Raw genomic sequence first — 13,600 nt, 5'->3', positions numbered from 1 at the left:
TACAGCGGTATATGCAGTACTCACTGTGGTAGTATCTGGTACAGCTGTATATGCAGTACTCACTGTGGTAGTATCTGGTACAGCGGTATATGCAGTACTCACTGTGGTAGTATCTGGTACAGCTGTATATGCAGTACTCACTGTGGTAGTATCTGGTACAGCTGTATATGCAGTACTCACTGTGGTAGTATCTGGTACAGCTGTATATGCAGTACTCACTGTGGTAGTATCTGGTACAGCTGTATATGCAGTACTCACTGTGGTAGTATCTGGTACAGCTGTATATGCAGTACTCACTGTGGTAGTATCTGGTACAGCTGTATATGCAGTACTCACTGTGGTAGTATCTGGTACAGCTGTATATGCAGTACTCACTGTGGTAGTATCTGGTACAGCTGTATATGCAGTACTCACTGTGGTAGTATCTGGTACAGCTGTATATGCAGTACTCACTGTGGTAGTATCTGGTACAGCTGTATATGCAGTACTCACTGTGGTAGTATCTGGTACAGCTGTATATGCAGTACTCACTGTGGTAGTATCTGGTACAGCAGAGCTTCGGCCTTGCGCTTCTCCTCATGATAAGCTTGTGTTCGTTCCTCCACCAGCTCCTCCAGGTTGTTGGCGTACTGCTCCATACGGGACAGCAGGTTGTCCAGGATGTTGGTCCTCGACTCCCTACACACACACACACACACACACACACACACACAGTGTTAAAGGATAATGTGTGTTTTTACATCCCACAGTGTGATTTATTCTGAGGTCAGAAGCTCGTTCTGTCAGACGTCAGACCGAGCCACCCTTGGATTTAAAACTCCATCACATTAAAAGGTGTAATCAGCACTATTTCATCAGCTATTTGCACCAAATCCCCATCATTTATCAGCAGAAGCGTCACAGCCACTCCACTGTTACATCCTTGGATGGCTCTCACTCTCAAGTCCATGAAGTGCCCATTATCCACTCTACAAGATGAGGCTGGCATTATAAGCAGACTCAATCCAGCTGTGAGGATCTCTCCTAACAAATCCTGAGTTTCTCTCAGCCTTCTTTCTGAAACTAAACACCTGTGAGGTGTTTTTAAAGATGTACGTCTTCAGTAGGATCCAATGAGCTTAAAGTCAGACAGTACTGAGAGACAGACTAACACGCTGTTTGGGTCTGCACATGGGATTTGTTGAAAACAATTAAGCCTTATCCTTTTAAAGGTTCAGTGTGTCATTTTTAGTGGCATCTAGTGGTGAAGGTTGTAAAGAGCTAAGATCTCATCCATGCTGGAGACATCTCCCACCCCCTTCATGAGACACTAACCTCACTGAGCAGCTCCTTCAGTGGCAGGCTGATAACTCCACACTGTGTGAAGGAGAGATTCAGAAGATCTTTTCTTCCTGCAGCCGTGAGACTTTATAATCAGCACTGTTAAGCTTAAGCAGTAACCACAGCTCGGAGACTGAGGGAAAATCTATGCACAATGTCACTTTGCATTGTTTAATATTGGAATTTGTTTTTATGTGTTTTAAAGTCTCCAGGATCGTCTCTTGCATTTTATCTCTTGCGTTTTATTTTTGGTTATCTGTTTTATAGTTGTAAAAATATAGTTTCTTTTTAATTTTAGTATTGTATCATTTATTTTTGTTAGTATTACGTTTAATGTCACTTATCACTTTACTTTATTCCATGCTATCCACTTGCTGTTGTAATGTTGAAATTTCACACCTGTGAGACAAATAAAGGCTGATCTTATCTTATCTTACTGCTCCCCCTCCCTTTGCAAGTGTGCAGGAGAAGCTACGGTGGCCGACACGCTCTGAGCTAAATAATACGTGTGGTCCTCTTCCTCTCTCTTCTGTAAGAGGACCTGCAGTGTATGTAGATAGAAATGTCTCATTCTAAGGAAATAAAAACATAACGGTTCATTATGTAAGGTCTTAACACACCACTGAAAACATAGTTATGGATATTATTTCTGTCAATAGATCGTCCTAAATATTACACACTGGACCTTTAAGAGGTGGTTTGAATAATGACAGCAGAGTTTAAATGTCCGTCCTCACTGCTACAGTTTGTGCCTGTTAGTGTTAATAAATGTTTTGCATTTTGATTGAAATACTTTTATCATCTCCAGGTCATTTCTTATTTTTGCTACTGCCATGATACAACATAATTACACACAGATTTTTTTTTTTGCAAGCACTGTGAAACACCTCCTGATTGAAGACGACTTTGTCATCTTTATGTAGCCTACAGCCCAATATTTAGAGCTTTATGTCTACTTGGTACCTCACATCAAGTTAGTGTGCAACACCAAATACTCCACCAAATAGTTTTGAACACCTGATATAGTGCTACGAAACCATGAAATGTAACCATGTAAACCTGTTCTGGTACAACCCCTGGATAAAATTATTAACCTGAAAATTAATAAATATTTTATATAATTATTTTAAGCAGACACACACACCAGACGGTTCAGTCCAGACACAGGACCACACACTCAGAATTTATACTAAACACTTTCAGAGTGGCGGTTCCGGGGACTTGGGATCTTGCGTGATCAAACTGTAGATGAACTCAAGGCTGAGAAGAGGGAATCAGTAGGTTTATACATTTTATTGTGCAGATACACAACACGCTGGGGATGCTTCCTGCTCAGCTCGCTCTCATTGGCTGTTGCAGGTTTCTCATCGGAGATTTCATGATTTTAAATCGGGAAGCCTCCGATCCAGTCAGCAACTTTAAGAATCTGTCCGTAATCCCCTCGCACTACAGGCCGATAATCTGCTCCGACCAGCTTTGGATCGGTATACTTTGGAACGCCCTGGCGACTGTCAGGAGGACGAATCAGACCAATTATCTTCCAGCGTTAGCCAGACCTGTAGTGGCTGCCGCCAGATGTTACTAAAGAGCCATATGAAGCCGACATCACCTCCTGGTCTCTGAGCTAAACCTCCTCTTTCTGTCGAAGCACTTACTTGTTCTGTTTGCGCAGCAGCAGGCGGATGTGGTTGAACTCTGGTCTCTCTGTCGGCTCCTCGGCCCAGCAGCGCTGCATCAGCTGACCCAGCTCAGGACTGTGACTCTGCGGGTCGATGGTCGGTCTCAGGCAGGGCCACTCGCCCAGAACCACCCGGTCCACGATCTCTGCAGAGGGAGGGGGGTTTAGGACATTAAGAAATATGAACGCTGCTTGCTCCACAGAAAAGATAATTTAGTTTAAAACTTGTGTATTCTCTTATTCACCCTCATATACAACAAGATTTTAACAGATTCAGTCGTGTCTTAGCTGCTGCTTCTTCAGTGAACGGAGATGGCTCAGATGTCATGTGATGTAAGTTCCACTCGATAACAAGCGGTCTTACAATATTTGGGAAAGATTGCTGCCAGCCAACATTCGACCATGAATAGAAGGATGGATGGTTATTAAAGTGTGTGGTGACAAGCAGCCAAACTGCACTGAGGAAGAGAAACGCTGCCAAAATCAAAAATAAATCTTAATTATAGACTAGTCTGACTGTGGACAGACAGAATGAACTGCTTATCTTGTGAAGTTCCCTCTTGCTTTAATTTCCACAGATGTCTGTGTACAAAAACAGACTTCAATTAACAAGTCCAAGTCAAGTCCACTTCAGGATAAAACAATATTTATTTACAGATATGACAATCAGAAGAAAGGGCACGCAAAACTTCACATACATTCATTTTGACAAGTTTGACCAATTTAAAAGAAACCTTTTGTGTACCATTTGCTTTTAAGTAGCACCTGCTATTGGTCTGTGAAACAGGCTCCGGATGTAGAAACTATGTGTCTGAACAAAAAACCTGCATACGCCATTTACCCATGCATGAACTGGTCTTTATGACAGAAGGAGGTGTGTGCGTCAGATGTGTTTTTCTGATCAGTTTCATCATCCTTTAAGATTTTTGATATCATTTAATCCGCTTATTATTTTCCTCATTAATCGATTCTTGTTTGTTTTTAAATTTCAGGACATCTCAAATACCCATCGCATGTCTGGAGAACCCAAATTTGCATATTTAAATATTTTGTTTTGTATGACTGACAGTCCAAAACCCTAAGATTTTAAGTTTATTATAATATAAGCACATTTGAGGAGCCGGTTCGGGTGCATTTCTTTTGTGAACCTCACTCAGCACAGGTACATAATGTATGGTGTTAAAACAGGAAATTACGTTAATTAAACTGTTGCCACAAAGTTGGAAGCACATGGTTGTCTAAAATTATTTGAAAGACCTTGAAAAATAGCTTCAGACCAAGTATATAAAGTATATGTGCACATGTGTCCATGGACCTTTGACCATATAGTGTATTTACATTTGAGACATAATTTTTTCCTTTATTGTGAGGCACTCTGGAATATCTGCTTCCATAACGCTGCTGTAAACTAAATCCTTGATTATCTTGCTGATATTAAATAATGATGACAGAGATCACCATGCTGTAAATAACCACAGCTGTGGCTCCATCTGTTAAAGTGTGGGGGTTTGTTTTAATTGGTGCAGCTGGCAGAACTATTGGTATTCAAACAGGTGATTATGGGTGTGTCTAAATGTGCCCAATTCCTCAATGATTAGGATTTATAGAACAGAATCATGTGTAGTTGTGGCTTTATTATTCTGACAGAAACACAATTCTTTCTTTGTGAGTTCAATCTTGACTCTACAGAGAGTTTTATGAGATGGGAGAGGCAGTGGGATGCAGCCGGGAGGTGTAGGGTTGGGTATCCTTTCAAATGTATTGTTTCTGATTCTACTTATTGAGTCTCGGTTGTGGTTCCTTCACCACAGGTCTTGTCAGCACTCGGTGACCTTCATCCTCTTCCTCCTCGCTCATCTCCCCCTTCATGGCTAAAGTGAAAGGAGTCTCTGTCCTAGAGTGCCGTCTCTGGGGACTCGTCTCTAAGAGAAATATCTATTGAATCATTTGTAGCCATCACTGGTTTCCCTTCAGTATAAAAGGTGTTTTGTACCTGAGATGTTGCTACTGTTAGCGTTAGCTGGATCTGGGGCGTCACTGTAGCTGGGAGAGCGCGACACGTTGAACACGGTGAAGCGTTCCTTCAGATTCACGCCGTGTTGAAGTAAAAGCTTCGTCATGTTGGAGCTGCTTCCTGCCTCGCACCAAACCTCCTTACTGCAGCTGGTGCATTTTGCTGTGGCGTTCTCTGTTTTAGTGAAGCTAAGTCAAACTTTGGAGCGTTTGCTGCGGTCTGCCATGGTCCAGGACTGGAAACAGAAGGACTCTCTTCTTCATGCTTTGCTCACATAACAAATGAGGTGACGTTAGGTCGGCGTAGCAGCTCCTGGCAGATAAGAGACACTTTGATGTGTGTAAAATGCTCACTGCAGTTCAGTCAGGAGCTGAAATATGCAGGAAGTTAGAAACCGAGAAGCAGAATCCAAACGCTCGGGTCTTAACGACTCCATGGTTCTAAGAAATTTGGTACCGATTCTAACTTGGAACCGATTCTCTATACCCAAATAAGGAGTTGTGGACATCCAGAACAGGTAGAAACATGCTTTTAAATTACATTTCAAAGATAACGGTGAGATAACTACTAAGGAAAATATTTTATGTCTCTGAGAAAACCTTAGAAAACAGTAGTTGACAAAACAAAGCTGTTCCAGAGCTTTCAATCATGTCCACATAATCTTCCTCAACAGATGGAGTTTGCGGAGTTGTCACACATTTGTTTCTCCGAGCAAGTTGAGATAGAAAGGTATCAGGGCGGACTGGCCATCGGGAATTTTGGGAACAATCCCTAATGGCCGGTCCATTTCAGGCCCAACCGGCCAAGAGTTTTTATTTTTCAGTTTCTTATGTTCAACTTTAAAAGATCTGCGACTGGGGTGACCGGCCCGTCAGCCGCAGTGAACGCTGTCTGTATGTCATCAGAGTGGGCCAAACCAATACTTTCAATATTGAGGGGGGATATGGGCGGCCCCTCCCAACTTGGACCGATCCTTGTTTTTGCTGAACTCATTGCTGGGTTGTGTGACAAGCACAAGAGAGAAGCTAAATATGTCAAAAAGAAATGTGTGGTGCTGATAAAATAAGATTAGAAGACAAAGTCGGCACAAGAGGCAGCTACATGCGCCAAATTGACTGACTTCTTTGTTGGTGGAAAGGTGCTGTGGCAGCGAAGTTGGGGCAGGAACCAGCACAGGTACTGATAAGTAATACATTTATTATAACCTGAGATTATTTATATATGCATTTATGTATAAGCATATAGGCTATATTATATATTTATGAATATTATAAACAACAGATGGAGGAAGAGGAAGAGGAACAAGAGGAGCTGTAGGAGAAGGACAATGGAACCAGAAACAGTGACAGGTACAGGGGCCTGTGCAGGGCTGGGTCAGCAATCATCCATAGATAGAACTAGAAAATGGATTATTGTAAGTCATATTTATTACTGATGTTCTTCTCCTGCATATGTAGCTGCACAATCAGTGCAAGCAGAGGCAGGGTCCAGCACAGGGGAAGCTGAGCCAGGGAGAGGCCTACTCAGAGCTGAAGATGAGGGATTTCATTTGTATGCACACACAGACTGCTCTATTTTATGAGACTGCATCGTAGTTTTTGAGTATATTTAACTATTTTTGCACTCTGATTGAGGCTTGTCTGACCTGATCTTGTTCAGTACAAACTGAAGAGGCGGGTGTCACAAAAGTTTCTTGAAGGTCTTTATCATAATGAAATTGACTGTATACAAGTACAACACTATTTATTAAAATAACTGCAAAAATCTTAGGCCCACACGGCGCTCGTATAAAAGGCCTCTCCGTCTCAAAGTCCTGGGCTAAATTTCAGTCCCAGTACACCCCTGAAAGGTATGAATCAGGATTAAAAAAGGCCGGGTACCTCCATCTGCTGAGCAAGGTCATGTGATCTGATCGAAAGCTCCGCATGGTCTGTTCAGTGGCATTTTTGCTAACTTTCTGTTTCGTAAACTGCTGTTTCCAAAGTTGAGGATTGATTTTAAATCTCGATATTAATGCTGAGCTTAAGTTTTTATTTTTTCAAAATTCCTAGAAACACTTCCTCGGTGCCTCTGCTCTCCTTCTCTCCGTCCTCTGTGGTTTGGAAACAGAAACTTTTCCATGTCGACTTTAAGATTTCTCTGTGATTTCCAACTGTATACGCAACACTACAACTGAAGTTTGACCACAAGCCTATTTTGAATAAATGAGGCCTTTGAGCGGTTTGACACTTCAGCGCTGGCGGTTTGTCCTGGAAAGGGTTTTTGGAAATAAAGCCGGAAAGGAAGAAAGACTGCTGAGCAATCGAAGCGTCGTCCAGCTGGCTGATCATCTCTGCTGGCAACAGGTCGGAGAAAAAGAGAGAATCCATATGTTTCTCTTTTCTTACAGTGGCTCTCTCTTCTCTCTGATTCCTCTCCTCTGTCTGGGTGTAATTGCTGGTTTCACTGGTGTCCTGCTCAGCCTCTAATTCCCCTCATTCAATCGTCGTCACGACTCAGACTAAACGCTCCAAACCTCCGCCTTGTTCTCTGCACTGACGACCGAACGCAGCAGCAGCTTTCCAATCAGGTCAATAACACATTCAGCAAAGGAGCAGACCCACAGAGCAAATATCAAATATCCATGGAGGTAAAAACAGCTAAATGTCACAGCTCTCTGCTGAAGCTGCTTGTCTGATATTCTGATCATTTCTGCTTCTTTGACGTTTTGATTTAAAACACATGTTGTTTAGATCATTTCTTGCTTTCGTGTATTCTTTTTTTCTGCTATTTACATATTTGTCTTCACTATTATCTCAAAACACGTTGATGAAACATCAGACTATTTGCTTAAGAATTTTTGATTTAAAACACTTGACACGATATTTTCTTGATTATTAGACTATTTACTTCGTATTCCATAAGAATAATTGATTTAATTGTCCCTTATCTTCATTAACAGGTTATGGAAATGAGACTTCCTGTGTTTTGTACAGAGTGATATGTATTTGTCTCATTTTAAGGATATTCTTCTACAATTTATTGACATGGCTCTCTTTTGATTGGTTGTTGCCTTTAGCTTTAATATAAAGACCTGTTGTTTCACATTGTGTCTATGACCAAAACATTGTCCAGCAACCTCTACAGGCCCCAGAAACGCCTCTTAATCCTGGGTAAACTTCCAGAAGAAAGGATCCCCCTCCAGCTCCCCATCCGGTCATTCCTTGGGAGACTCCCAGGTAAAGGACCTCAGCTCCAGGCACCTTGCTCTCCAGCAAGAAAATTTAAGGGGAGGCTGGGGGTAGAGCGGTCGGCCACTAATCACATGGTCAGTGGTTTGATCCCCAGGTCTGCATGTCGAAGTGTCTTTGATGCTGAACCCTCATGTTGACATGATTTCATTTTCCGCACTTCGTCTACAAGCTGTCAGTCCTAATGAGAGGATCATGTACGCTCTGTGTAAAAAATCAAGGGTCAGTTTTAGGAAATGAGGAGAATTAGCCCCGGTGCTGGAACACGTTATTGATTTGACTTCTTTTCTAACTCAAACCTTCATTGCCTCGGATTCTAGGGGGAAACTCTGACTTTCTTCTTTCGTTCTTATAAATTCATACTTTGGAAATTTGTACCTCAAGTTAATCCCCAAAACAAACTTTCACTCCAACAGACATCAGCCTGACTTCGCTGATCAGAGGCCTTTTTCCTCAGACAAACTAAAAAGAAAAAAGGTCCAACTGCGGTTTTGTTCAACCAATCATTTGAGAGTTTTGTTTGATTTTTCAAATCTCTCGTTTAATCCTGGAGAGAAGGTTTTCAGTGGAACAAATGTGTTGTCAACATGTGGCTTCTAAAGTGCCAACATAAACCCCAAAACATGTGTCGTGCTGGGTTCTGTCTCTGCAGCCCACTCATTTTCTTTGTTTTCTGCAGACTAATTTGTGCTCTGCATAACAGGCAGGTACTTTACTGTAGTCTTATAATTTGTTGATTGCTGTTATTATTAAATTGCACCCTGCTCCACTTAACCAACCAACTCACTAATGTTACATTTATTCTGAAAATACTTGGTAAATAGGATTCAGCAGGTTTCTGTCGTGACCTCAGTAACAGCAAACAGCGCTGCTCGGGTTGATGCAGCTACTCAGTTCATTTGCAAATCATCTGTAGAGATAAAGAGCTAGGATCTTCTTCTCTGAAGATACCTGAATACATTCACTAAATACTAAAACAAAGCAGCTACAGGAGGATGAAAAAACACCAGGGCTCCAGACTGCGACCATTGTTTGTGTGACTAATCACTTGGAGACTATGCTAGGTATATGCGCTGTGCATCTGTATTATTAACTGCTTACAGAACATAACATAGCTGTGCACTTCCTGCTGGGACATACAATTTCTACCCAACCATGGGGAGGGGGGGGACGACACATATATGCATTCATATAACAAAGTCAGGCCACTGAGTAGTGGAGAAGGGTGGCATCTTGTTGCTAATTAGCATTAGCTATAACGCCAGTCACTGCAGTACAGGCTAGTGCTATTGATAGGCCGCACACGCGTAGCACTGAGCTCATAAAAAATTTGGCAATAGCCTACTTTGTCTGAGTAGATGACGGTCCCAGTGATTTAAAGCATCCAAGAGCTATACAGCATTGCAGTAAACAAGCTTCTCGCGCTTTTATTTTGTAGGCAAAACCACTAAAGAGGAAGTGATTATGTGAGTAACTGTTGCTGTCATGACTGAGATCTATTTCAACACCGCTATCAAAGTATTTTTGTTTTTGCTGCTATCAAAGCACCATAATCTGGCAGCGGGCCAGATATTATTGTTGGCAGGCAGTTCTGGCGAGGGTCCATAATCACAGAGAGAATGAACATGTTTCCCTTGTCCATGTTTGTATAAACTTTATCTAATGTGTCGTTCATAATGGACTGTGGTGCAGAAACAGTAACAGTGTTTCACACTCTTGGTTTATATTTTCCATGTTATCTGTCAGTGGCCAAGTCACAATAACATATGGTTTTACTGAATAATTAAGTAAATATAACTTCTTAATAAATCTACCTAAAGAAACCTAATTTCTTGACTGGCCTCTCTGCTGTCTCAGAAGAGACACCTTTTGTGCTGTGTCAGCCACCGTAGCTGTCCTACTCTCTTTGAAAGGTTAGGGGGGCAGTGGTAGACTTTATTTTGAAATAACATCACAACAACAACACGGTGCAGGATGAGAGAAGTTAGCAGACAGAGAGTGATGGTCTTCACATGACAGGATTCACAACTTGGAATTATTTTTATGAAAAGCTGTTTTGATTCTTTTGATCGGTGGACCCTTACAGAGTAAAGGAATATAAATAATCAAGGAGCTGACACATTTGGACTTAATGAGCGCTTCAAAGGTAACGGCAGTCATCACTTTTTTTCCTTTCCTCCCTTGTACCAGGCAGGTTACACTGGTAAATCTATAAGAATTCGACTTTGAGGCTCGTTGTTTCCCTTAAATAAATTAAATAAATAAACCGGCGGCTGCGCTGGTTTAACTCACAGACTGTATGGTGTGACTGTGCCTGAACGCTCCGTTACAAAGCTTTCACTAAAGACTTCCTGTTATTTCTCACAATATTAAAGCCGTTTATGCTTGAAGGTCCTGGTATTCACCGGTACCGGTCACTATTACATTTTAGTCTTTGGCGTACCAGCACCGGGACTCTCCTCTGCCGTGTCCAGATCAGGTTTTCTGGGCACTACGTGACGCTCACCTGTTCCCGTTCTCTCCTGCCCGCTAATCTCCGCAGGGAGATCGGGAGCCTTTCATGCAGCCATGTGTATAGTGGCTCTTCAAAGTCACTTTTCGTTAACCAACCAATCACAGCCTGGAGGAGGCGGAACATTAACAAAAGGTTGAGGAACTACAGAAAACTTTAGAAATGTTTAGCTCGTCGTTCTGTATGCACAGTTTTTATTTTTGAGTTAATTTGCATAAACAAATGAGAGACTGACCACCATGTAGAGCATTTTTCTTGCACCATAATTTAATGACTGAAAACAACCCACAAAAATGAAACTGCTGTTTGTCCAACTGGAATTACTATTATAGGCTACTAATGGTAAGCTATAGTATCCTGTACTACTATCTGAAATTATAATGAATACACAAACATTAGCACTAATCCAACCTTAACCACAGTGGTGTAGTTTGTGACACAGCTAAATCTCTGCTAATAAACTATCTGTAGGCAGATTATCCAAATAAAGTGTAACATGGAAATATATTATTATACTAAGATTATACTTTCTATTTAATGTTATATATGTTATATATATTTTCTTTATCAAATGGTCCAATAAAACAAGAAAATACATAGATTTCGGTCATTAGGTAAGTCATTGCCTTTACTGTACACGTACTGTCCAAGTCACCCCCCAAAGGCCCATTCTGAGCCAGGAAAAATCCTGTATTACACTAACAGTAAATTATTAAATGATCATTGTACTTTTATTTCATGTTGTAAAATTATACGAATTCACTCATTTAAACTAGTTTCTCATCCAGGTTGTGCATTGAGCCTCTCCTGTGCACAAATTTAGCCAGAGCCAGCATGGTGCGGTATGAGGAGGATGATCTGCTGTGTTTATATTATAGGCAACAGTCTTAGCTTGAAACTTAAAAGTTGCAACAACAGTAAGGATCGCAGGGACTGATACATCACCCCACTTATAATCAGTCATCGATTCATCTCTGTAATCTTATGTACCCCAGAAAATTTTTTTTAAAGGTGGAGCGACCAACTGACAAGTGGAAAAGTTAGTCTGGAGCCCTGGACACGCATAGAAATTGAAAAAGTGCTGAAAAAAAAGACAGTTGTGGATAGTTGAAACATCCATCTCTTCATTTCCTCATATACAGTGCTTCGAAAAAGTGTTTGCCCCTTTCTTGATATCTTAGTTTTTTGCATCTTTGTCACACTGAAATTTTTCAGATCAAACAACTTCATATTAGAGAAATATAACCCGACTAAATACAAAATGCAGTTTTTAAAAGATGATTTTAATTTTAAAAGGAAAAAAGCAATCCAAACCTACCTGGCCCTATATGAAAAAGTAATTGCCCACTAAACCTAATAACTGGTTGAGCCACCCTTGGCGGCAACAACTGCAATCAAGAGTTTGCGATAACTGGCAAGGAGTCTTTCACGTCACTGTTGAGGAGTTTTCCAGTCTTCTTTGTAGAATTGTTTTAATTCACCCACACTGGTTGGTTTTCGAGCATGAATGGCCTGTTTAAGACAGAGATGGGGACTTGAGTTTGATACTCTGACTCGAGTCCGACTTAAGTTGCACACACACAGAGACTTCAGACTCGACTCCAGACTCGTCCTCAAAGGACTTCAGACTCTACTCGTACTCGAGTTGCGGGACTCATGAACAATGTTTATTTTTAGGAAACGTCTGATGAGCTTGCTCCTCAGGTAGGTGATACAGGTAGTATCAGCCGCACGTGCGAGAGGACAACAAACAGCAGCTGCTGCGCCATTCATCATAAACTTTGGCTTTAAAACTTCATACAACTGGAACCAAACAAAGAATCGCTGAACACAAAATAGGTTCGTAACCTGTGGTTAATAAACATGTTTAGCTCAGCATTGGCCATCAACGTTAGCTTGCTTCTTGCTTTAGCTACGACCTACGGGAGGTTAACTCCGACTGTTGTTCGTTATGAAAAGATGAATGAGCGTTTGTTTACTTGCCAAACTTGTGGTTTGGGATTATAATTATTTATGTAATTATTTACGCCCTGCTGGCTGCCATCATGTTAATTATTACCGTTGGCTGCAAACAGGTTACAGGTTCATTCTTAATCATGTAATGTTACAGATTTATTTAGTTAACATTAGGCCTACACTGGTTTGAGAGTCTGGTGGTGTGTTGACAATAAGCTGTCATTAATTGCATTGCACATTAGATGGTCGTGCTCTGTAAGTAAAAAACAGGTTACAGTTACAGAATTCCTGATAGCTATGCAGTTTTATAAGCAGCCTGGATTGAACACAGCTAGTGATACAACATTCATTATAACCACGTGAGACTTGAGACTTGACTTTGACTCTTGCTCAGAGACTTGACTTTGACTCTTGCTCAGAGACTTGAGACTTGACTTTGACTCTTGCTCAGAGACTTGACTTGGACTCTTGCTCAGAGACTTGAGACTTGACTTTGACTTTAGCTCAGAGACTTGACTTGGACTCTTGCTCAAAGATTTGACTTGGACTCTTGCTCAGAGACTTGACTTGGACTCTTGCTCAGAGACTTGACTTGGACTCTTGCTCAGAGACTTGACTTGGACTCTTGCTCAGAGACTTGAGACTTGACTTTGACTTTAGCTCAGAGACTTGACTTGGACTCTTGCTCAAAGACTTGACTTGGACTCTTGCTCAGAGACTTGACTTGGACTCTTGCTCAGAGACTTGACTTGGACTCTTGCTCAGAGACTTGAGACTTGACTTTAGCTCAGAGACTTGACTTGGACTCTTGCTCAAAGACTTGACTTGGACTCTTGCTCAGAGACTTGACTTGGACTCTTGCTCAGAGACTTGACTTGGACTCTTGCTCA

General features: G+C 41.4%; 1 protein-coding gene across 5 annotated transcripts in view; it reads right to left on the bottom strand.

Annotated features, from left to right (window-relative positions):
* Window positions 1-13,600, bottom strand: part of LOC123968247 (atrial natriuretic peptide receptor 1-like) — a 169,179-nt gene that overhangs the window by 10,630 nt on the left and 144,949 nt on the right. For all 5 annotated transcript variants that reach the window (XM_046044866.1, XM_046044864.1, XM_046044862.1 and 2 more), the window contains 2 exons: window positions 2,976-3,144; window positions 532-678 (listed from right to left, as the gene is read on the bottom strand). In XM_046044866.1, the coding sequence (XP_045900822.1) occupies window positions 532-678; window positions 2,976-3,144 (316 nt within the window). The remainder of the gene's footprint in view (window positions 1-531; window positions 679-2,975; window positions 3,145-13,600) is intronic.

This window comes from Micropterus dolomieu, linkage group LG03, assembly GCF_021292245.1.
Source record: "Micropterus dolomieu isolate WLL.071019.BEF.003 ecotype Adirondacks linkage group LG03, ASM2129224v1, whole genome shotgun sequence".
Taxonomy (NCBI): Eukaryota; Metazoa; Chordata; class Actinopteri; order Centrarchiformes; family Centrarchidae; genus Micropterus; species Micropterus dolomieu.
Note: the sequence above shows the minus strand (reverse complement) of the source record. Positions and strands in the feature narration are given on the sequence as shown.